We start from the raw sequence: 25,955 nt of genomic DNA, 5'->3' as shown, positions 1-25,955 counted from the left end.
ACCTTTACTGATGCTTTAGACTTTATCAAATTGCTACGAAATATGTTACAATCCATTAAATAACTCAAAATCAAAATAGCTTTATTCAATTCCAAGAGGATAGCGTTTTCATGACACCAAGATTAAGTAATTAATTTTAGATTTTGAAGTAAATTTAAAAAATTTATTCTTTTTTCATAGCTGTGATAAGTACTATAATCTACCAGAAATAAAAAATAATAGAGCAACAAGTTTTGGATATGGTACAAAAACTGATTTTAGTAAACTTGCTCCTATTACTCCTGGATCAGTTTACAAAATTAATACTATGTTTGATACTAAGCATGGATATTCTTTTAAATTAAATAGAGAGGTAAACATTAAAAAAATAAAAGCTTAGACTTGATAAATCAAATTTGAATTTTAAATAGCAAGTAAAATGCGGTGCTATACCGATTGGAAATAAAAATCCTTCTCCTTAGCATTATCGTGCCGAAAAGAGCTATTTAAGTAATATTTCTTACACAATGAGGGCATTAACTCCAAAATCAGGTTAAAATATTTTAAACTTCAAAAAGCAATTAAAAAATTTTTTAATTTTAGATGAAAAGAATACAAATAGATTCTCACCTGGACCTGGTAAGTATAACGATTAGCTAGCATTAAGTCCCTAAGGTAGATACTTTAATGCAAAATATAGGTAAATTTATTTTAAATTTGATTCTTAAAAATATCTAAATGTAAAACATCCATATAAATTTATATTAAAATCAAATAAATATATTATTAGAGATACGAAATATGGAGGACTTATTAATCCTGAACAGAAACTAAGTTAAACAAGATTAACACCTGGTAATTTATACATTACTTTAAATACTTACTTTATTAAAATTATAATATTCTACAAATAAAGGCCCAGGCTAGTATTAAGATAAGGATACCCTCTCTCCTGATGGACTATACAGAAATTCTAAATACTTAAGCTAATCTAGAACCAAATTTGCAACCACACCCCGTAAACCAATTAGAAATATTTCTTATGGACCTGGCCCTGGTGGGTATAAACTGCCAAGTGATTTTGGGTAGTACGGTTCTAGCAGAGCATATAGCGGTGCAAATCTATCTTTTGAAAAGTCTAGAAGGGGTTCTATTAAACACAATTCTTCTTTTTTAGGGGATGACTTTATGAAAAGAAGCAGGTCTAATTTGAAAAAATCATTGACTCAAAATTTCTATACTTCATCTCTAGAAAACAGCTTTATTAAGTAAGAGTAAATATAAATTTCAGATAAAAAGTAAGGAAATAGAAAAAATTACCACACTATAAAAAAAGTAGTCATTTGAATTATTATCATAAATTTTTGGTATGTATCATTCATTTTTTGTAAATAAGCTACTAATAAATAATATAAATCAAATAAATAAATAATACTGAAGAAATATATGAATTTTATATTTTTTACTGAGTTTTCATATAAAATATTAAATTCTTAAATAACTTTTTTGTAAAACACACTCTCTGCAAAAAATAGAATTTATTGTGAATCAATTTTTATTTTGTATTATTAATTAAATTTATATTTTAAAAAGATTTTTCATGATTTTTTTATTAACTTTCTATATTTTGCTTAGATTATCATTAATTAATAACTTCTAATCAGTTATCAAGCAAGGTATGTATATGGTACCTTTATAATAAATTATTACAAAGATATCATTTAGTTTAATAATATTTAAATTTAATGGAAAATATTATCATTCAAAAAAAAATTGATTAAATTAAAGAAGAACATAGAAAAATGGCTCTTAATCTAATAGTTTCTTTTAAAACGTTTAAATTATACAAATTATTATATTTTTGGAGGGTATGAAATAGTTTGAGAAGGAATATATTATCATTTAGAACAAGGAAAAAAGAAAATAGCATAATTTTTCGTTAAATTATATTCTGTTTTCATTAAAATAATTAAGAATTAATATCGTATAAATTAATTATAAATTAAAATAAAGACATTAAATTTAATGAAATATTTATTTTCAAATTAAAAAAAAAAATTAAAACTCATTGATATTAAATATATTTGAAGCTAGTAAATTGAATGAGCTTAAATTTTTTACAATATTTATAAATACCTTTCAAAAATAAATCTCTTAATTTTTATTTTTGATGAACAAAACCAAGCTATTATATTGATTTATATAATTTTATTTTAAAAGAAATATTCCAAAATATTTTTAATCAATTTTTTTTTTTAATTTATTATTTTTTATTCATAAAATGACTAGGTTAGTAAAAAATTTGCAGGGTTTAAGTATTTATTATAAATATTTTTAATTTTAATTTAACTTTTTGAGGATGTGTAATAACTTAAATTTATTCTTTCTAATTTAAAATAAATAAATATTTTAAATTAATAAAATAGTTTATCAAAACAAGTCTAGATTTACACTTGAATAAAGCAGAAATAAATTTAGAATATTTTATTAGAAATTATTGGTTAATATATCTATCTGTCTTTTAAAAATAGGTAAAGATAAAATCTAATTTCGAAATAACTTAGAAAATATATTGAAGCTAAATTCAAATTAATTAAGCTCACATAAAAATAATAGATATGATTAAAAATTTATAAAAATTATATTTTGCAACAATTAATAGCTCGAAATTTAATAAAATGGAAGCAAAACATAGATTTTTTGATATAGCAGCAAATTTAGCAGATCACACTTTTAAAGGTCACTATTATGAGAAGAAGGTTCACGATGAAGATGTTGACGAAGTAATACAACGTGCAGCCTCTATTGGTTGTGATCGTCTTTTGATTGTAGGAGGATATATCGAAGATTCTATTGAGAGCTATAAAATTTGTTAAAAATCTAATAAATTTTACTGCACAGTTGGAGTTCACCCCTGCAGAGCAAACGAAGTAGAAGCTAATGGAAGAACATAAGAAGACTACTTTAAAGAACTAGATGAATTAATTTCTAAGCATAAAGATAAATGTGTAGCTGTAGGAGAATGTGGCTTAGATTATGATAGGTAATTTTAAATGACAAATTTAATAAAATATAAAAAGTTTTTATTAAAATGAATAAAAAGAATAAAATTTATTTTAATTATATTAGTTAGTGCATTTATTTATTGATTTTTTTTTTAATATAATTTTAGATTTGATTACGCAAGCAAAGAAACATAATTAAAGCATTTCGAACCTCATTTTAATTTAGCTGAAAAATATAATTTACCTATGTATTTACATAATCGTAATACAGGAAATGATTTCTTTGATATTGTTAGAAGAAATAGAAAAAGATTCCCTACAGGAGTAGTTCACTCTTTTACAGGAACTGAAGAGGAATTAAAATAAATTTTAGAATTAGATTTATATGTTGGCATAAATGGTTGTTCCCTTCGTGACGAAGCAAGTTTAGAAATTGTTAAAAAAATACCACTTGATAAGATCTAAATTGAAACAGATGCTCCTTATTGTGAAATTAGAAACACTCACCCTGGAAGAAAGTTTGTAAAAACAGTTTTTGAATAAAAGAAAAAGGAAAAATTTGTAAAGGGATTTATGGTTAAAGGTAGAAATGAACCATGCTAAATTATTTAAGTTTTAGAAGTTCTTGCAGGTGTATTAGGTAAAGATGAAAAAGAATTATCTGAAATTTGCTATAAAAATACACTTAAAATGTTTAATTTAAAAGATGAGTGAATAAAATAATAACCTTAAATAAATAAATTATTTTGCTTATTTGTAAAATTTTTATATTTTATCTAAAAGGTAATTCTATTTTTTTTTTTTTAAAGTTTATATTTTAAGTTATAAAATTTAAAGTTTAAAAAACTAAGTTAATTAATAATAAAAAGTTTATTAATTTATATTTTCAATATTTTAAATTAATAATATTGGTAACTAAATCCTTTTGTTTCAAATAAAATAATTAAAAATTAATATACCTAAACCTATTTTATTGAAAACGACTTATTTTGGCCAATTTAAAAATTTAGAAAAATATGGATTTTTTGGTTATTCTAAAATATAAATTCAGCAAAGAAACAATTTTTTATTGATATTATAGTTTATAATTTATTTGAAATTAAAAAAAATGAAAATAAAAATTGTAAAGAGCAAGGAATGGAGTAAAGTTTTAGTAAAAAATAAAAGTAATACAAATAAATTAGACCTTAAATTAATAACATAATAGCATTATATAAATATTTGATTATAAATATTAAAGCTAATTTATTTAATTTATACAACGCTTTTTTTTTGCTTTTAAATACCTAAATATTTTTTCTCACAAGTTGTCTTTTTTTTCTTATTCTTATTTCTTTTTTCTTTCTTCAAGGTAATCCTTTGATACAGAAGAATTAATGTTGAGCTTAATGCTAGAGTGATTAAGATATTTTTGAGCTAACTTATCAGCGACTTCTTAAGTAATAGCAGTGTGTAGGAATGAGAATTCAACTTCAGGTACTTTTTTACCAACATTATCGAGTTCAACAAAGATACTATTGACGTCTTCATCGTTAACTTCACTTTGGCCTACATCAAGGTCTAATCTCTTCAAGTTAGGAAGCTTTTAGACACCCTTTAAGATTTGATTAATACCATATTCAAGTAGATTATTGAAGTTAAAGTTAAGTTCAAGTTCTTCAACACCCTTTAAGGCATCAAACATTTCATTAACCTTGATAGCATTAGGATCTCCCAAAGAGTTTTCATAGAAATTCAAACGTACTCTCTTAAGTTTGGTCAAACGAGAGTAAACAAGCTTGAGATCTTGAATACCAAGAGGACCGATTTTGTTAACACCGCAGTGAATGTATAACTCTTCTAAGTTGACAAGAGCTTAAAGACCTTCAGTGATATGCTTGAAACCTGTGTATCCAAAGTTCTTAGTAGCAACATTAATATGTAAAGTTTTTAAGTTAACTAAATTCTTAAGAGCTTCACCAACATATTGACCACCTTCATTCTAAATGTAGTTGAATTCTAAGTTGAGCTTCAATGATTCTAAGGATGTTAACTTGGTTAAAGCCTTAGAAAGGGATTGAGCACCAGTATCAGTGATATTGTTGAAGAATAAATCTAAGTTTAAGTTCTTTAATTGACCTTATGTTTCTAATCCCTTAGATAAGTAATGAGCACCTTCAGCACCTATATTATTTAATAGAAAGAGGATTAATATTTTTGTTTTCTGTTGTGTTTTTTTTTTTATGTAAAGTTAAGATATTTTATTATAATTAAAATAAGGTCATTCACAGATTTTTTAAATTTAAAGACAACAAATGATTTCTGATATTTTCAACAGAAAAAGATTAATGTTTTCTGATTAAACACGTTGCTTTATTATTACTTTTTTTAATTAAGCAATCAAAGATTTATTGATTATTTTCTATGGGTGTTTTAAAATAAATGAAAAAGTGAATAATTTGCTTTAAAACTAAGTATTTAAGTAAAAAATAATATGAAGTCTGATAGAGAGAAACTCCTATATTTTTAATTTATTACCTATTTTATTGGCATATAAAGAGAGGTAGAGAGAAGTAGTTTTTTCGAGACTAGGTAAGAAACTTTCAAAAATTTTTCCAACATCAGCAGTGAATTCATTAGAAATCAAAATGAGATTGAGAGTGGTAAGCTTTTTCTTTAATTCAGTGAAGCCTTCAACCAAAGCCTTAGCACCTTCATCCTTGATCTTGTTGTGAATAAGAGAGACGGTCAAGGCAGTAAGAGATTTTGATTCTCCTAAGAATGACATACATTAAGTTAAAGTTTCATTGCTAAGTTTCATGGCATCCAAACCAAGATGAAGAGTATGTAGTTTAGGGAGAGCAGCTAAGACAGTACATACATTTAAAGCACCCTTATCACCAATTTCATTGTGAGAGAGAGAAATCTTAATATTTTGAACTGAGTCAAGATAGATAAGACCTTGAGATAAGAATCCCATTTATTCGGCATTGAATTGATTGAGACTCAATTAGAGTTCAAGATGAGTAATTTAGTTACGGTAGGTCTTTAATTCACTTGCAAAGTCTTGACTGGCCTTGTTGTGATTCTTAATGGTACTTTGATAGTCAAATAAGAATTTACCGTTTCCCAAATTCGAAATAGGATGGTGAATTTAAATGTAGTTTTAATAGATGATAACGGCATTAACTAAAACACCAATACCAATTAAACCCCAAATTAAATAGTTCTTATTGGTTTCAGCCTACTTTTTGTTCTTTAAGGCTACGCTAGGTTTAACAGTGCCTGTTGATGTGGTTCCTTCCTTTGTCATTCTTTTTAAAATTGATTAGAAAATTTTTAATATTTTTATTAACTAAAATTTATAAAAATTAATTGATAATTGTTGGTTTTAAATAAAATTTTTTATCTATCAAACAAACAAACAAAGAAGCTTGTATCTTATTTGCTCTGTTTTCAGATTATATCTTTTTAATAGAAAACAGGAAAGATTCGTTTATAAAGATTATCCAAAAAATAAAGAAATTCTTTTGCTACACAAAAAAAATTATAAATTAACACATTAAATATTTCTATAAGAGTTCTATGCACGTTCTAATAAAAGAACTTGATTAATAGAATCTATTAATTGAAATACATTCATATAAAAGAAATAAAGATATTTCTTTTATTGAATGGTATTTAAAATATGTATTTATTAATAGTAACTCATCTTGAATGATGAAGATAAAAACACAAAGCATGTTTAACTTATTTATAGGAAATTAAAATGTTTAGCATTTTAGATAATTTGAAGAAAAAATTTAGAAACATTCATTATAAAAAGTGTAATTAGAGTAAATTTAATATTGCTCGATTTTTTTCAACTCCTTAACTAAAAAATAAGTCCCAATGCAAAGGAAATATATAATCAAAATTTAATTGAGTTTATCTTATAACTATCTTTCTATTTACCTCTAATAAATTAATTTTTACTTTCTTCACATCACACGCGTTCCTTTTTAATTATATTTGTATTTTGATTTATATATTTATTTACATATCCACATTATTTATAAATAGATAGACAATTACTATCCATTGAATAATATTCTTTACAATTAGGTAGGGATATTTTTACTAAATCTATTATTTATCTAGAAATAGGAAATAAAGGTAGTTTTAACCATTAGCAATAAATTCCTTATAATAAATAATTGCTTAATAAAAATCCTATCAAAAATTTCATATAATTAAATTAAATAGAAATAATTAAAAAGTAAAGAATATATTGAATTTTCTATTTTTGATTTTCAAACTGTATTAAAAAAAAAATTTGAAATATTTTACAGCTTTTTTTATAATTTTTTGGACTTCCATATAAATTACTTTTTTTTATGTTATTTTGATTAATCCTAAAAACTTGAAACATATTTTTACTTTAAATTCCTCGTTTTTATAAAGATATTACAATTAATTTACTAGAAAAATTGCATAATTTATCAATTAATTAAGCTAATTAGAATTTTTAAAATGTTGTAAATATAAAAGTAAAAATTAACAAGTGTTGGATTTTAATTAAATATAATTAAATTTGCTTAATGGATTAAATATAATTCTATCTATAAAGAATGATAAAAGCTTTTATTATAAAAAAATAGAAATGGTCAAACTATTGAATTTAAAATTTGTTATATTTATATTTGTTATTTTTTTGAAACAAAGCTTTTTATTTATAAAATGTTGATCATAATTTATATAAAAGAAATTTTTTTTTACTTGTGTTTTAATTAAATATAACTTTTCCCTAAAATGTATGCAAAATATCTTAAAAATGAAAATTCATTTTTAACTGTTTTTTATTTTTCTAAAACTAAATTAAAATCTATCATAAAGAAATAAAAATACAAAAAAATGTTAAATAAGGATTTGACTAAAAATGAATTTTTGGAAGTTTAAAATATTTATTTTGAAATATTCATGTTTTTAAAAAAGTTTTATTTATCATTCATCTTTAGAATTTCAAAAATAAATACTTCTAATTTTCATTCAATACTTTTATTAGTTAAAACAGCTCGTTTATCTTTATCAATATCAAGCTTAATATGTAGAATCAAAAAATAAAGTTAAGAAGCTTTATTTGCATTTTTACAGTAGATTAGAACTTTTAATTTTTAGAAAATTATTTTTATTTTGAAAATCTATTTTTTTAATAAATCAATGAAATCTATTCACAATGTTAAAAATATTTTTACTTCTACTTTTATTAAAACAATTATTTAAACAAAAGATGAAAATATCTAAAAAAAATATGAAAATAGATTGCTTAAAATTAATTAGAAAGCAGCATAATCTTCATTTTTAATCATTTATTTTTGAATAAATACACTTTTAATATTTGTTTTATAAAGATGATAAGGTGAATTCCTAAATAAATAGTGAAAATATTTTAATAATAAAACTTAGTTAATAGAATTATATTAAAAAAAATAATCGGATATTAATGATAAATAATTACTAATATTTACATTAAAATGAATTGATGTTTAAATAATTAATAAGTTGATATTTTATACATAAAATAATTATTTTATATTTAAAAATTAATAATATACAAATTTAAAAATAATATATCACATTTGAAATTATTGTGTTCTGTTTTAATATGCATTAAAATTTGAATCATTTTAGCTCGAGAAGTAATCAAATTCATTGTCAATTGGCCTTTTAACAAAGTAAGCTTTAATAGTCTTGTTTTTGTTTTTGTCTTTGTCTTTGTCTTTGTCTTTGCCTTCGTCTTCGTCTTCGTCTTCATCTTCGTCTTTGTCTTTGTCTTTGTCTTTGTTTTTGTCTTTGTCTTTATCTTTGTCTTTGTCGCTTGAAAGTTAAATTATTTGTGGATTTTCAAATTCATAAACTCCAGTAGAAGCTTCATGAACTAAGTTATAGGTAGCTTCGCTTACCATAACTCTACCACTTTCCCCATTACTTTCCATTTTATTAGCTATAACGACATCAGGACCATATATATCATATCTGACAACACCTGTTCCTACAACTCCACCTATTATACTGCCCTGTAAATCATTTAATATAAATTAATTATTAATTTAATAATAAAATATTTATACAGTATGTATGCCTATTCTCATATCAAGTTCATCAAAGTTAACAATTGATCTCACTTGTTTGATTATTTCTATCATTTCAAACCCCATTCCAATAACTATTTTCATATTAAAAAATATTAAATACAATAATTTTTAATAATGTAATCTAACCATTCATAGCTTCTTTAACAGTGTTTCTATCATTAAGATTAACTAAGCCCATAACAACATAACAGTCTCCGATAGTATATAGCTTGTAAACATTATTTTCTTAGCATTTTTAATCAAATTTTGTAAATAGCTCCCTCAACATGAAGAAGACTTGCTCTGGTTACACACTTGCAGAGTATTTTGTAAACCCTGCTATGTCTGCGTAGAGTATAGTAACCTAATCGAATTTATCAATTAAATTAATTTACTTCGATTAATTTTCCAAGAATTAGTCACGTATATGCTTAGGTAGAAGATATTCAAGTAATTTATTCTAGTCATTCATCTTTTAATCTAAGCTCTTTGTGTGTAAATAGCTTGAAAAATCAAGCTCTAATTGCATAAATGATCTGTAGAGAATATTCAATATTATCGCAGAAGTTAAATAGCAGTATTCCCATTCAAAAATATTATTCACATATGTAAACATGTAATAGTTTAAAATTAAACACAAAGAAATGAATGTCTTCTCTTGAATTCTATTAAATAAATTATTTTAGTAAAAAAAATAAATAGATGAATATCGAATAGTAAAAATGGAGAATAATGAATCGAATCAAAAATATGTTACGTGAAGAATTTAAAGGAAAGAAAGACATAAAAAATGATAATAACTGCAGCGGTTTGAAGATTAATTAGCTATCTATTTGGAAAATATTTTATGTTAAGGTATCCTTCAAAAACTATAGATGTTATTACAGTTGAGTAAATTATGAATATGATAAACTTTAAGTATTTAAGACCTATGCGAGTTATATAGTTTATACCAAAAATAGTGCTAAGTAAGAGCAGAGCACTTGCCATATGCATAAAAAATGTAATATATACACCTTCGTTACTTAAGTAGTCTCTCATCAAATTAGCAATAAGCATTTTAAAAATTTCAAACCCACACAAAAAGGCATTTTTACTTTTTACCATTTGGTAAGATTTTTAAAGCTCAGTGTCATAAAATAATTAAAGATCTAAATTGTATTTTCCTAAAATAATGTCTTGAATATTTACTTTAGAATTTATTTTATGTTGCTGATTTGTTAAGCTAATCGCTTCATTTTTTAATTCTTAGAAATGACTTCTAACTTTTTCAATATCAAGTTCTTAATCTTTAAGAATAGGAGCATGCTCTAGCTAGGGCACTATTTGTATTTCTTCTACTAAATCCTTTATTATCTTTATGTAGGCCAATTATTTCTAAATTTAATAAAAAAAAATTATTTGCAATTAAAAAAATATTACAATAAAGATCAATTTAAATAAATAAATACTTAATTGGCTTCAAATATAGATTATGCATTAGAAGAAACAGAATTAGATCTTATTTCTTAGATATCCTACAAGTCTTTTGGATTATTACTATAAAGATATTTATTATGATATACTTATTCTTCAATATAAATATTTTCTTTGCTTTTAGATGTATTATTGAATGTACTTATAACATTAGAAGAGTTGATTTCAGTTTCTTCTTTTATTTCCCCTTATCTACTATAGTCTAAAGCAGCTATAGAAGTGCCATGATTAGCTTCAGGACTAAATATACTATAATTCTTTTTATTAGGTGATGCCATGTTATAGTAAGGAGAAGAATAAGAGTCACTACTGGAATTTTCGTTATTGATCATCTAAACAGAATTTCTCTATTGCAAAAGCTTTTCACTAAACTTTCTCAATAAATGAATTTCTTTCTTTTTATATTTTTTAAATTTAACTTAATATGTTTTGATATTTCCTTTTCCTTTAGCATTAACTGTTCTTTCAAAAAGAACGATTTAAAAGCCATTTTATTGATGGAATCTTTTTTCATTTAATATTTACAGCTAATTTATTAATTAATTAATTAATTATATAAAATGTTAAAATTTTAGATAAAATTAAAAACTTACTTCAAATTAACAGCTTTCCTTAGCTTGTTCAGAGAGAGTTATAAAATTAGCTTCACCAGTGCTACATACTCTAGAAGCCATATTAACAGTATCCCCAATTAAACTAAATTAGGGTTTATGACCTCCAATAACACCTGCTAGCACTGGACCATAGTGAATTCCAATTTTTATTCCAATCTATTTTTATTATTTACTATAAGTAATTTTTCTAGATGCTTCAAACATTTGATTGGCCATTAGAATACATCTAATTACAGGATGAAAAATATTAAACTTTTTCTAGGATTCATCATATTTTATTCCTTTGATTCCTGTAAAATTTAATATAAAAACAAACTCTCCAAAAAAAGCATATTAAAAAGGGAAATAATTTACCTGCTGCTGCCATATATGTCTTACCAACTGTTTCTATTTTTTATATACCATTTATTGAGCAGGCATTATCATAAAACCTAAACAATTTATCTAATAATTTAATTATATTCGATTGTTCTTCTTAAATGATTAAATCGAAATCACAAATATCACAAAACAAAATAGCTACATCTCCTTAGTCTTCTTAAAACTCTCTTCCTTTTTCATCTATGCTATCAAGAATAAACTTAGGTAGTAATATTGAAAGAACATTGTTTATTTTTTTAGTTTCAATTGATATCTTATTAAAATTTAAAATATAATTAGATTATTTTTAATTTTAAATTATTGTATATTCTTAATATTCTACTCCCCATAATAAATTAATCCAATTTTAAAAATAATTTTAGCATATTAAAATTTTCAAATTAATAAAATTGTAAAAATTAAAAATAATAAAAAGTGAAAAAATACCTTATTTATTCTTTAGAAGTTTTTCCTTTCAATGAAATCATATTCATATTTTTTATAAAAGCATAGAATTTAGAAAGCTAATATGCAAATGAATGTAGTAAATATCAGATATATTTTAAGATAGTTATCATCTGAATTAGATACTTGATAATCATCATAAATAATTAAAAACTTTAAGCAGAAAGAAATGGAAACAGCAAATTAGAGGGAAAAAAAGACTGGAGGCGTTATTTTGACACTATATTGTAAAATTTAACAGTAAAACATTGTTTATAGATTATCGAAAGGATGCCCACTATCGAAAACTATATACGTTAACCTTGTGAGTATTCTAATTATTAAAAGTATTTAGTTTACTTTAAAGAAAAATCTTGTGTAATAAGGGGTAAACATAAATCCCCATGTTAGAAGAAATAGCCCAAAAGAAACTGAATACAGATTAAACCCAAATTAATCTTAATAAAGGTAATTCATGATTTAAGATAAAGCAAGTTCGCATATAAGAGATAAGATAATTGTACTTATTCTGAAAAATCTAAACCATTGCTAAATAATACTTTATGCAAATTTAAGTTCTATTTCTTTTGATGGGAAATGTAAGAATACTTTATCTATTTTTGATGAAATTACACTAACATTTTCTGTATTTAAGTCTTGCAAAATTTAATCTATTTCATTGTCTTTAAATACCATTTTAAAAATTTAGTCAAAAGTGTAGCCTTTAAACTTCATTTTTCTTCTAGCTTCTACTTTATTTTTGTTAATATTTTCTTAGTTTTGTTATTACTGAGGTTTACCTAATTTACGATCAGTACTTGGATTGCTTGGTATATTTTATTCATTTTAAATATTTACAGATTAATTACCTTGATTGCTATTAGTTTCAATTTTACTATTGTGAAGTTCTTTTAAATTTACGTTTTTAGTTATGCTTATTTATCTATTTCTTAGTACTGTTTTATTTTGTAAATTATCATATTCAATGTCATCTAAGCCCAATTTATCAATATATTTATTTGCATTTTATTTTATGACTTTGTTTTTCAGATTGTTTGCATTTAAATTTGAAGTTTATTCTGAGATAAAATAGTTTGCTTTATGAAAAATCTAGTTATCTACTGTTCGCTCGTTAGTATTTTTTTTTGATTAATTATCTTATTCAGTTTATTATTCTTCAGTGAGTTTATTAGATTTATTATCGTTAAAAGCACCAATTGTTAGTTAATTTAATTGGAATGCATTTAAATTACTATAATTGCTATTTTGCTCTCTGTTGATCTGTTAATTATTGCTATAGGAATTATTGTTTTCGTTCTATAATACTTAGGACTCAGATAAGTACTGCTATTGCTATTTACTAAATATATTTACAGGTAAAGTTTACAATAATTTCTAATACTAATTTTCTATTTATTTAAATATCTTTTTAAAAATTTTAGTATCTCTCATCATTCCTACCTCAATAAGTGGGATAAAAGTTCTAAAAAAAAAGTTGGTTACTATAAAATTTAAAACTATAGCTGCTATTAGTAATATAGTTAAATGACTAAAGTAGAATGAAACATCTTGCGCCTCATAATAAACTCCCATGTATATGCAAAGTAATATAAATGGAAATGCTAGATTTGCAATAAATGTTTTGCGAGACTGGCTGAGTATAATCATCACTTTTATATGCACTAAAAAATAAAAAATCATCACAGTAATTAATATGAGCTACTCTTTTTCAATTTAACGTCCATTCAATTCCATTGGAGTACTTTTCATTTAGTACATTAAAATAAATAGAATAAAAGCATCTATAAATGATTAAGGTATTAAATGGAGCAAGAATTTCTTAAAAACGTCCTAAAAGTAAAATTTATTATGAAAGTATTGCTAAATAACTGTAAAGCTATCATATTTATTCTCATAAAGCATTTAGTATTTTCTTATAAAATATAATACAGATTAAAAGAATAAGCTAATAAAGTGAATTAAAATTAAGTCTAAAAAGCTAAGAACTATATCTCCATATGAACAACTCATGAAATTCCAAAAGAAAACGACAAAAAAGATAAAAAATGATCTATAAAAAGTGAAGAATAAAGTCTCTTCAAATAATTCTGCCTCGTGCCTACTCTAAGAAAATATTAATTTACTAATTGCTCCTAACTGAGAAACAGTAATTTATGCTAAGCCGTGCTCAAATTATACAGATTTTAAATTTTAATTTTAATACTGTATAGAAAAATCAGCTCTTTACATCATTTATAAATCATTTAACCCATCTCCAATTGCAAGTGTAAATGTTGAATCTAATTTAATTAATTTAAATTTGAAATTTGTAAAAACTTCCAATAAATAGCTAAATACCTCTTTTAACATTTTTAACCAGTGAGACTAATTCTGCTTTTTAGCTAGGCTTTAAAGAATACCCAATCAAGCTCTCACAAAAGAAACATATGAAAGAAAAATGATCTTTTAAGTACTAATTATTTAATATTTTTTCCAAGCACTATCCATTTACAATAACACAAACTTAAACAGCATTTGGATTTTTTTGATTATTCATCCCTTTCGATTATGAAATATTTGAAACTTTTAAACTTTAACTCTAAAAGCTCAACATTCTGTTATAAACTCTTTATAATGTAGCTAAATTATAACAAATATTGATGAGTTTTTATTTTTTTTAGCATTTCATAAAAATATTTAATTATTAAAAATTATTTTAAATATTTTATAAAAAAATTATCACAAATAAATACTGAACTGATTTGCAATAAATAATAAACTTTTAAAAATCATATTTATTATAAAAAGTGTTCATTTGATTTTTTAGGTATCAGTTAAAATTTAAAAATTTATTTAAAGGCGTGGTTTGTTATGAGTAATTGTTAATTAAGTAATCTCAAAACATTTTATTAAATAATAAAAATTTTTTTAAAAAAAAAATAAAATTACTATTTTGGTATTTTCTGCTTATCGAGGTTGCTTTTTGATCAGTTCTATCAGAGTCTAAAAGCTCTCTTATTGTTTTTAAATTTGATTTCATTAAATTAATTGTTTCTTCTTCTGTTTCAGATTAAAAGTGAAAAATGTCATTTTTAGAAAATTTTTGAAGCATGCCTGTTTCATATGAAGTAGCTAAGGCTCTTTAATAGTCATCACCTGTCAAGAGCCAAGTATTTATATTTGCTTACCTTAAATTCTCAATCAGGCTTTTAGCATTCGGGTTTAAATTTTCTTTAAGAGAAACAAGAGTTAACATATCCATATTTGATAGTTATTCTCTGTACAAAGCTTCAATTTATTTTTCTTTTTCTAAAAAGTTCAAACCTTTTTCTATGCTTATATACTTTTCTATTATTTAAGCTGCTTACAATTCAGTTAGCTATTTTTTACAGAAAAGGACACCTACTTATCCATTCTCAATCATATATTTCAAATGCTTTTCCATTCTTTCTTTTAAGTTTCTTATAGATTTTAAATAGAATGGCACATTAACTAACTCCTCTCTAATTAAAAAAAAAAACAAATAAGTAAAATTAATAAATTTAGCTACTACCTTGTGTATAGAAAATAATTTTTAAATATTCTAACTAAAATAGCTAATCTTGTTCCTCTCTAATTGTAAACAGGTGGAACGACTACTTCATAAATATGAATTTCTTTATTGAGCTTGAAAATATACTCTAAATGATTGGCACCTTTAGCTATGCACTTTAGCCTGCAATCAAACCTTTTAGAAAATTCAACAAATAGCTCATCATATATTGATTAATGATCAGTAATTAATTATGAAATTTCATCATGTAAAACTGATTTAGATACATGGCAAATAGTTAAAGCAATTATTGCTTCTCTTTAAGGTACGAATTTAACTATCTCAGATCTTAATTCTTCATAAAGTCTTTGCTCATCTTTTTGAGGTATTACACTATCAACAGCATATCTCTTGTTAATTTTCCTTAAAGGGGAAATTGAATCATTAGAAGTTTATATTCCTGCTAATTTACTGCTTGTAAAAAAATCACTTTTATCAGTATTGCAAGAAGATTGAAGAATTTCGTTTGTTACTTTTCTGAATCGGTTTAATAATACTATTTAATATATTAAAATATCATATATAAAAATATATGAATTAACTAAGTGTTATTTACATGAATTATTTGAAGTTTGAGGAGATTGATTATTATTATTGTTATATTTTACTTAACTGCTAGCATAGCTTGTTTCTGAAATAGTATCAATGTTATTATAATTTTATGTATTGACTCTAAAAGAGTTAATAATATCTTTATTTAAATCTGGTACTCTTTTTTTTTATCAATTAAATAAAAATATAAGTAATTAAATAAGGAGTTATTTAGTAAATAGGTAAATAAATCATATTAATCCTCATTTTTTAATTCCCAAAAATTGTTTCATATGCTTGTTTGGATACTTGCTCTCCAATTTTTTTTTTTATGTTTTGATTAATGAGGACTAACAACAAGTATGTGAGCAATTATATAAATAAACGTGCAAATAGATAAATAGAAAAATAGGGAACTAAATAAATAATTTTTACGGAGATTGCCTGCTATGTGGTGAGGAGATGTGTTAAAAAGAATTATTTTAGTTAGAAACTTTATCTTAATCAAATAAGTTAATTTAAATTTCAGGATGCTTTAAGTTTTTAAAGCTTTCTGGATTATTTTCTACTGTGTTTAATTCTGAATTAGCCTTGTAGGTATCTATTGATAAAGGAAGATTTTATGCAAAAGATATTTTCCTAACTTTCTTCTGATTTTATTTTACTTCAGTTTAAGAATTTGCTTGAATATTAGCTTAGCTTTTTATTTGATTTGAAGATTTTATTGATTGTTATGAACTCTTTTTGATAGAAATGAGATTAGGAACATTTAATTCGTTTTGGCACTCTTCTTCATTGAAAGCAAAACTAATCTATTCTCTTGCTATTAAATTTTTAGTATCTAACTAAAATGATTGTCTAGATCTCCTTGGGGATTTTTAAAATAAGTTTTTTGGGCTCTACATTTATTGCTCACAATATTTAATGTTTTCTAAATCTATTTTTTTCTTTTTTTCTTTTTATGAACGTAGCTTCTACCTAAGGAAAACACCTTCTTCTCCAACAATATCATTTTGATTATCAGTATACATAGTTGTATAAATGTTTGGATTAGTATTTAAAATGGAGCCTCTATGCGAAATCTAGTTATTTATAAATATACTTGGTTGTACCTCTACTTTTTAAGATGGTTATATTTTGAATCCCAAAAGGTTTCCTATTTATCTATCTAATTTTTTTAAATAAAAATAAATTATTAATTTGTTAAAAATATTTTTTCATATTTAATAAATAAATAGTTTTAAATTTAATTGAAAAAGTTATTGATTTATTATGAAAAATAAATAAGTTAGCATACCATTCTCATTTGAAATTTTGTTATCATCAATCTAAATATTTTTACCACTGTGAATGTGTGCTCCATTTACTGATTTAAATAATGGATCTACATAGTTTTCACTTATAAAGTAAGAGCATTCCTCAAGATAAAGTTTATGAACCATAAAGGATCTTCCTTAAGTTAAAGTGCCTGTTTTATCCAAAAAACAATGAGTAGTGAGTGTAAGATCTGCTAGAGGTTTTGATGAGTTAACTGAATATATGTATGGCTTTTAGGAGATGTCCTTTGATTTATTTTTATTAAGTTCTTAGCTTTGCTTAAGATCTTTTAATGAAGGTATCTTCTCAATCGGAGGAATGTTATTAGTAGGAGAAATAGGTTTATCATAACTAGATTCAGCATTCTCTTTAATAATGAAGTCAACTTTTTATTGAATTTCGCTTTATGCAGATTATTTATTTGTTAAAGATTCTTCATCTTCTTCTTTTATTTCTTAAACTTATTAATCAAGTTCTTACTTTTCTTCATTTTCTTCTTTTTATGCTAAATTTATTTAATTTGAAAAATAGTTTTAAATTTTTATTTATTTAATTTAAAAGACATACATTTATTTTTCTCGTAATATCTATTTTACAAGACAGCGAAAATGAGCGTTTTTAAATCATTAACAAAGTAATAAAATTAAGGAAGAAATAATATGTAATCATACATATAGCTCACACCAATTCTTCCTGTAGATTTATTTCTAAATTCTTTTCCTTCACTGTTAAGTTGAGGTAAGTCAGGAAAGCAAGAGTTAGTAAAATAATTAATAACACTAACAAAAGCTGCAAATAAATAAAAAAAGATAGATATTGCAAAAAGCTTTCCACTTTTTTTTGAAAAGAAACTTGGTTTCTTTAATCTTTTTTGGCTATCCTTTTTGTAGTAATAGCAATCATGACCACAGTAAATCACAATACCTAAAGCCCATTCAGCATATTCAAGGACAGAGCCTCTGTACCCTATGTTTTAGCTTGTTATAATAATACCTTGTGGATCCTTAGATAATTTCATAAAGCCTTCAAATTTTGTTTTATCTCTGACATCAGCTGACACATATTCTATAATTCCGTTTAATATTTTTTTGTAATCAAAATGATGTCCCTTTATCTTCGAAGACTTGGATACTTTATTTAAAAAATAAAACATATAAAAAAAATAAAACATTTTAAAAAACATACTATAAGTGATTGATGGAGGTATAGCTTTTTTCTGAGTAGTTAATCCTTCGTTAAAGGAAGAATTTAAGCAGCAGCTACTATCACTCATTTCTAGTAGAATAACGTCAGCTGCTAAAATTTCATTCTTTCTAATAAATAATATATCACCTATCTTGAATAGAAAAAAACGAATATTAAGAATTAATCCTATCAAAATGTAAATAGAAATAAATTATTTAATTTTTTAATTAATTACTTCTACATCTTTAGCTTTCACTGTTTTATAAATTGAAATATGAGAATTTTGTTTAGCATCTTGCTCAAAGCTAGTTTAATCATCAAATCTTTTTAAAATCTAAACTTCTTGATTGTTTAGGTATTCAGAAAATCTCCATCTCCTTTAGTCAAAGTAGAGTTCCATAGCTAATTAACCAAAGAAGCTTAATAGTATGCTCACTAAAATGAAATAATTGTATTCATCGCTAGTTTATATTGATATAGATTGAGAAATAATATAATTTTATGAATTGCTAGCAAATCAAGCTAAATTTGTATGCCAAAGAAATATTTATTTTACTATTGAAAAGAGACATAAGAAGATTCTATTGAATAATATGGAGAAACTATAAACACTATATAAAAGAAAAACATCAACAAATTTCCAAATCGCTCAAAGTAGCTTCGTGTTATTGCTATTATGAAGTTCTTATACTATTTTTTATTAAAAATGTAAAATTTGTTTGTTGTTGAACCTATTAATTCGCATTTATTCTAGCCAATTAATTTATTTATTTGTAATAATTAAATGTTCTACATTAATAAAATTAAATGATAACTTATTTTTCAGTTAAACTCCTTTCTGAAAACCATTCACTGAAACTGTTTCACCATTCAAAAGTTCAATCTAATTAATTTAAAATTATAAAAAGCCATTATTTTATTTACTCAAACTGCTTTCCAATGCATTTCTTTCCTTTCTTTGAAAGCTGCAAAGTAGAATAATAGTAATAAGAATTATAAAAGCGGCTGATATATAAATATATTTATTACTTCTCTTTGATATTTTTCATTGTTTGCTTTCGTTTGAAATAATTTCTTTATTAAATACTTTTGGTCTGCCGCTTTCGAATTTGTGCTAGTACTTATAATTACTGAGCTAGGTTTTCTTTATAGTGTATGTCCATTCATTATTACCTTAAGCAACTTTAATATATTAACTTATAAAAATTCGAAAAATTTTAATTAATAAATTTTTTTTGTTTTTATTTTGCTGGTTTTGCTGATGTTATTTATCTTCTTTCTTATGATTGATTATTAAAAGCAATTAAATTTACTTAGTTTTTATTATAGAAACCAAGTAAAATGAGCTATTTGCTGTTAATCCATCAACTACATATATACTAAATAATCAAGAAAATAACTAAGATTTTAATTTTACTTAATTATCATTTAATTTTTTATTATGGTCATCTACATTATTAAATGTTCATTATCTTTATTTATTTATTAAAAATATTTATATTATTTATTTAACGAGAGTAAATTTAATTATTCAAAATTGCTTGCCTTTTCTTTTATTATATTTGATAACATGTTTCTTTCTAAATATTACTTTTTTATTTAAAGTTACTAAAAATTGTTCACTGAATAAAATAGCTTATTTGAAATTTTATTATACTTATAAGCATTCATTTTTACCATAAATAAATCTATATTTTACTCAAATTATAGAATTATTTAAATTATTAAAAATTTATTAACTTTAAGCTTAATATTATTATTTAAACGAGATCTAATACTTTTTCTATTTATTGCTATTCTCAGATAATTATTTCTCTAGTAGCAATAATTTCTTACTGAAGAAATAATTATCTGATTATAGCAATATTACCTTTATTAAAATTTATATTTTTATTAAAAAAAATAAACTCTTTCAAAAATTTATAATTTAATAATCGGATGGATGTTTTGAAAGTTGCAAAAATAAAGTAGCAAAATTTGTTAAATTTGATTATAGTTGTTCTTGGTTTTGAAATTCTAAGAGTTTAAGTGATTTTTTTTCATTTTTAAATCAAAATTTATCAGATAGATTTATCTTTATTTTAAAATCAAGCAAAAGTACTTTAATTTAGTGAAAAAAACTTTTTGTTTTAAATTCATAAAATTGTATTAAAATTTTCAAATTGACAAATTAGAAATAAAAACAAGTTCATTTTTCATTCAAATTTATTTGAATGATAAAATCTTATTTTTTAGTTTAGAATATTTTTTTTCGAAAGAGTTCAAAAAAATTTACTTTCTGTAAAATTTTAAAAAAATATTTTTATGAGATGTAAAATTTGTTGATTTATCTAACCCCTAAAAATAGTTTAATTTAAAATAAGATTATTTATTTTTAAAATGAAAAAATAAACATTTAAAATTGGGAAATACATTGAATTTTTTCAAAAAATTACTCTTTTAAAGTTAGATACTTTTAAATTCTATTTAATTTTAATTTGATTAATTTGTTCTTATTTATTTACTAATTTTTTTTTTCGTTTTATTTTTCTAAAATGAAACTCTTATATATAGAAAATTTAGATATTTTAATCATTCAGTTTAAAAGATTAAAAAAATTTTAATTTGAAGTAAGTTAATTGATATCCGATAATCATTTCACTCATAAAATATTATTTTAATTGAACTATTTCTGTTTATCTCTTTTATTCTAAATACCAGATTAAAATTATTTTAAATATAAATGACTAAAGTTTTTAAAGAGCTTAAGAGCTTTAAAGAAAATTTTCAGTACACTGGTTAATAAAATTTACAAACACTATCTATAATTATAAATTAAGAATTTGGAATTCGATAAATGTGCGTTGTGAATAAAAAAATGAATTAAAAAAAGTGAGAAGTTATAATTAGAAAAAAAGTGTTGTTAATAAAATTTTGAACAGACAGACAGACACATAATGTCTATTTTTATTTTCGAATTTCCTCAAAATAAATGAAAAATTAGTAAGCCAAAATTTTCTATTCCTCATAAATAATCTATGGTCGTTAATAAAGAAAATTTTAACCACAAATTGATAATTAAATTGAAGTTACTTTTTTAAAATGAAAATATTACTACATTAATATAATCAATCAATTTAAAATGTATGTGATATTTATCTTCTGTTAATCATAAATATTCAAAATATTAAATTAAAGAAAACAAAAAAATTAAACAAAATTGAGAAAAATAAATGAGTATTTTTAAAAAGTTAGATTTATTTGGAGTTCCATTTTTTTTTGAAATGGGAACAGGAAACGATAGGATGAAAACAACATTTGGCGGTATTCTGACACTGCTCGTAATTGCAATATCTGTCCTATATTTTACTTATCTTAATTATATGTTTATATCAGGGAATATCTAGCCTAAAATAACATCTTAAGAAAAAAAAATTTCAAGCAACTTCAATCTACCAATTACATCTGATTTATTATGGTTTGATATCAAAAATAGTGATACTGATGAAAATTTAATGGTCATATAAAAGAATTTGACTTAATAATTAATATCATATAAGGTTGTCTTGTAGTAAAGTGATTCAAAAGGAAAAAGGATCAATGATATTACTATCCCTGTTAATTTCTGCAGTGGTTTAACTGATTCTCCTTTAGTTAATAAAAATTCTCAATGTCTTGATTTGTCTGGTTTAACAAATTAATTAGCATAATTTTAGGTTTTTGTTGCTTAAGGTTTTAATACGAGAATATACATAGAGTTAGATATTGTTTGCAGTGGAGATATTTAAACATGCCTTTAATCAGAAATGTTTATGGATTATGTTTTTAGCGATGAGGTTTCTTTTGTAATTTCTTTCAAAGAATAATAATTTAACTCAGATAGTAATTAGTTAGATACAAAAGTAGTCGATGTTAGTTGGGATTTAGACTCTACTTTACAAACAACTTCATATATTGGCCTTAAAATATCTTAAACTACAATTCAAAGTGGGTTTTTACTACAGCAATAAAAAAAATACTCTCATTTATCAGATGCAATTAATAATGATTCATACAAAACTCTAGGAAGTGGTAGTAATTAAAAGGCTCTTGCCAGATTTTTTGTTACTCTTAGCGAAACTCAATATATACAGATAATATAATTCTCTCAATATCCTGAAATTTTGGCATAGTTTGCAAGCATTTTTAACGTTCTTTTACTTCTAGGGTTTATTGGAACTGTAATTGCAAAAACAGATATTTACTAATTTTTTATAGATTTTAAGCTTAAATAATACTATAAATTAACAGCGTTGAAAATATTAAAAAAGCAATAAGATAATATTAATCAAAGCGTCAGCTTTTCTAAAGATAGCAAGGAAAATACTAAACGCGATGTAAAGCTTACAAAAGATCAGATAGTTAGAGCCTTAAAAGAGATAGATAAAAAAGATTTAAATTAAGAATTAACAAAGTAGTTTAAAGTTTCATATTTCGAGAGGGCATTTAGAGCTTTTGTTGGAGAGGAGAAATAAGATTATATGAATAAGAAAAGAAGTGATAAAGATATATATGAGGCTCTTTTTTTCTAAGCCTCATAATCTTAAGATGTTTTCTAATTGTAAGAAGAACTGATGAGAATAAAAAAAACATTAGCTCTCATCCTAACCCCATAATAGTATGCTGCTATTAAATGCTGTGGGTCTTGTGTGAGTGATTAGATTCCATTTTTACTTTAGAAAAATAAAAATACTGATAAATCTAGTAAGATCTCAGTAGAACCTGATAAAAGTTAATTAAACGAGTTTAAAGGTATTGGATCATAAGTGGTATTAGAGGAAGATAGAACATTTACTCATATAGAGTTAATAGATAAGATAGATTATGATGATTAGTACTTCCAAAGATAGCTAGAACGTTTTCTAAAAGAATCTGAAGCAGGATTTTCCAACTATGATGAATCTGCAAAAAGAATGAACTCACGTTTATTAGATTGCTTAAATCAAACATACGGAAGTATTAATATTTGAAGAAAATCTCATTGAAAAAATAATAAATTATTAAAATTAAATTAACTGATTGCCCTTATTTTTTACTTTTTATTGATTGATTTTTTTGCTTCTCAACTTTATGCCTTTTAATTATTCTATAAATTATTGAAGTTTACTTAGAATATATTTAATTTAAATCATAAAAAATACTTTTTTAAATTAATAATTTTCATGAAAACATGAAAAATAAAGTAGAAATAATCATAATTAAGTATTATTTATTGACTTTGATTTAATATATATTTAATTGATAAGATGGTATGATAGATTAATTTCGAAAATGTTTTTTTTTTTTAAATATTATTTATAATCATGATTATTAGCATAATAAAGCATCATAAATGTGATAAAGTTATTTTTTACAAATATTTTAAATTTGAGAAATTATTTCTATTGTTTTAATTATGATAAGTACATTTACTTCTTTTGGTTATCAAATCTTTAAAATAATCAACTATAATTAAAAAGTATTAAAAAAAACTATTAAATTAAATTTTCAAAATCAGATGTAAATTCTAAAAAAACTAGATTTATTTGGTTCTCCATTCTATTTTGAAATGGGAACTGGAAATGATAAAATGAAGACTAGCTTTGGTGGATTACTAACTTTAGTAATTGCATGTATATCTCTATCATATTTTGGTTATCTCAATTATATGTATTCGTCAGGTAATATACAACCAAAAATATTTGCTCAACAAAAAAAACTCACAAAAAACTTTAGTCTACCTATTTAATCTCTATAAATTTCATTTGATGTAAGGAATTTAGATACAGATGAAGCTTTAATGAAGAAGTAGCAATAATTAGGTTAACAATTAATTACATACAAAGCCTACCTCTAGTAAAGTGATTCATAAGGAAATAGGATTGATGATATATAAATTCCTACTGACTTCTGTTAGAACTTAACTAATAATGATTAAATGGATCCTACAGCTTAATGTCTGGATTTTTCAATTTTGAAAAAAGATTAAGCTATATTATAAGTATTCGCTACTTATGGATTTGATACAAAGATATATATAGAGATAGATGCTGTTTGTAATGAAGATATTTAAACTTGCTTGTATTCTGATATTTTTGATTAGTATATTTTTGGCGACGAATCTTCTTTTGTAATGTCAGTTAGAGAAGAAGAATTTAACTCCGAATAAAATTAGTTAGATAGCAAAATTGTAGATCTTTCCTGGGATTTAGATCCTTCTTTAATAACAACATCTAAAATTATTCTTTAATCATCATAAACAACTATAACAAGTGGATTTATTTTATAATAATAAACCAAATATATTCATTTATCAGATGCAAGTAGTACCGACTCTTACAAAGCAAGAGATAGTACTTCCAATTCTACCAAAAAAACGATAGCTAGATATTTTATTTCTCTTGGCTCCACCTAATATATATAAACTGTGCAATATGCTTAATATCCTGAAATTTTGGCATAATTTGCTAGTATTCTAAACGTGCTTCTTTTATTTGGAGTTTTAGGTGCAATTATCGCTAAAACTGATATTTATTAATACTTCATAGACTTTAAATTGAAAGAGTATTACAAATTAACAGCTTTCAAAATTCTAAAGCAGTAAAATGAGGGTTTAGATCAAGGTGAAATTGAATCGAAAGAAAATAGTATGCATGATCTGAGGTTGACAAAAGATAAAATTGTTAAATCTTTAAAAGAACTCAATGAAAAAGATTTAAATTAAGAATTAATAAAAAAGTTCAAAGTTTCATTTTTAGAGAGAGCTTTTAGATCATTTGTAGGTGTAGAGAAAGAAGATTATATGAAGAAAAAAAGAAGTAATAGAGATTTATACGAAGCTCTATTTTTCTAAGCTTCTCAATCTCAAGATGTTTTTGAATTATAAGCAGAGCTTATGAGAATAAGAAAAACGTTAGCACTTATCTTAACACCTTAATAGTATGCAGCAATAAAGTGCTGTGGAACTTGTTTGAGCGATTAAATTCCTTTTTTAATTGAAAAAAATAATATTAATCAAAATTAGAACAAGATTTTACCTACAACTGATAAAAATGCTTCAAATTAATTAGGTGAAATAGGGTCTGATATATAATTTATTAATGAAAAAAATTATTCTCATATAGAGTTAATAGATAAAATAGATTATGATGAGTAATATTTTGAAGCATAATTAGATAATTTTTTATAAGAATCTGAAAAAGGATTTATTAATTATGATGAGTCTGCAAAAAGAATGAATATGCGATTATTAGATTGTTTAAATAGAACATATGGAAAATAAGAAAAATTATAATTTTAATGATATATTTCTTTTTGTTTATTTTTTTACTAGTGAAATTGTGTATATATTTTTACATATTTC

At 23.4% G+C, this 25,955-nt stretch overlaps 7 protein-coding genes across 7 annotated transcripts; 4 read left to right on the top strand and 3 right to left on the bottom strand. All coding sequences in view use genetic code 6, as the record gives it.

The window, feature by feature from the left end:
- Positions 1–10: 10 nt before the first annotated feature.
- TTHERM_00475320 (TatD family hydrolase) lies at positions 11–1,326 on the top strand (the record flags this gene model as incomplete). The annotated part of the gene is made up of 6 exons (XM_001024014.3): positions 11–126; positions 181–352; positions 411–531; positions 583–679; positions 770–834; positions 896–1,326. The coding sequence occupies 6 exons, from the start codon at positions 11–13 to the stop codon at positions 1,324–1,326; spliced, it is 1,002 nt and encodes a 333-aa protein (XP_001024014.2).
- Positions 1,327–2,597: 1,271 nt separating this feature from the next.
- On the top strand, positions 2,598–3,698 carry TTHERM_00475319 (deoxyribonuclease TATDN1-like protein; the record flags this gene model as incomplete). The annotated part of the gene is made up of 2 exons (XM_001470954.2): positions 2,598–3,022; positions 3,152–3,698. The coding sequence occupies 2 exons, from the start codon at positions 2,598–2,600 to the stop codon at positions 3,696–3,698; spliced, it is 972 nt and encodes a 323-aa protein (XP_001471004.2).
- Positions 3,699–4,284: 586 nt separating this feature from the next.
- TTHERM_00475310 (transmembrane protein, putative) lies at positions 4,285–6,276 on the bottom strand (the record flags this gene model as incomplete). Its single annotated transcript, XM_001024013.3, has 2 exons — positions 4,285–5,147; positions 5,502–6,276. The coding sequence occupies 2 exons, from the start codon at positions 6,274–6,276 to the stop codon at positions 4,285–4,287; spliced, it is 1,638 nt and encodes a 545-aa protein (XP_001024013.1).
- A 2,299-nt stretch (positions 6,277–8,575) lies between these two features.
- On the bottom strand, positions 8,576–18,995 carry TTHERM_00475300 (adenylate/guanylate cyclase domain protein; the record flags this gene model as incomplete). The annotated part of the gene is made up of 17 exons (XM_001024012.2): positions 8,576–9,019; positions 9,074–9,168; positions 9,224–9,741; positions 9,834–10,453; positions 10,528–11,079; positions 11,146–11,456; positions 11,521–11,800; positions 11,974–14,270; positions 14,329–14,610; positions 14,920–15,473; positions 15,524–16,058; positions 16,119–16,273; positions 16,529–17,261; positions 17,391–17,915; positions 17,978–18,541; positions 18,596–18,746; positions 18,831–18,995. The coding sequence occupies 17 exons, from the start codon at positions 18,993–18,995 to the stop codon at positions 8,576–8,578; spliced, it is 8,781 nt and encodes a 2,926-aa protein (XP_001024012.2).
- A 229-nt stretch (positions 18,996–19,224) lies between these two features.
- Positions 19,225–19,969, bottom strand: TTHERM_000475299 (hypothetical protein; the record flags this gene model as incomplete). Its single annotated transcript, XM_012799974.1, has 4 exons — positions 19,225–19,285; positions 19,411–19,478; positions 19,683–19,777; positions 19,909–19,969. 4 exons carry the CDS (start codon positions 19,967–19,969, stop codon positions 19,225–19,227), a joined length of 285 nt encoding a protein of 94 aa, XP_012655428.1.
- A 1,838-nt stretch (positions 19,970–21,807) lies between these two features.
- TTHERM_00475290 (transmembrane protein, putative) lies at positions 21,808–23,583 on the top strand (the record flags this gene model as incomplete). The annotated part of the gene is made up of 1 exon (XM_001024011.1): positions 21,808–23,583. One exon carries the CDS (start codon positions 21,808–21,810, stop codon positions 23,581–23,583), a length of 1,776 nt encoding a protein of 591 aa, XP_001024011.1.
- A 527-nt stretch (positions 23,584–24,110) lies between these two features.
- Positions 24,111–25,895, top strand: TTHERM_00475280 (transmembrane protein, putative; the record flags this gene model as incomplete). Its single annotated transcript, XM_001024010.2, has 1 exon — positions 24,111–25,895. The coding sequence occupies one exon, from the start codon at positions 24,111–24,113 to the stop codon at positions 25,893–25,895; it is 1,785 nt and encodes a 594-aa protein (XP_001024010.2).
- Between the last annotated feature and the right edge of the window lie 60 nt (positions 25,896–25,955).

The sequence above is a fragment of the Tetrahymena thermophila genome (genome assembly GCF_000189635.1).
Source record: "Tetrahymena thermophila SB210 genomic scaffold scf_8254403, whole genome shotgun sequence".
Classification (NCBI taxonomy): Eukaryota; Ciliophora; class Oligohymenophorea; order Hymenostomatida; family Tetrahymenidae; genus Tetrahymena; species Tetrahymena thermophila.
Note: the sequence above shows the minus strand (reverse complement) of the source record. Positions and strands in the feature narration are given on the sequence as shown.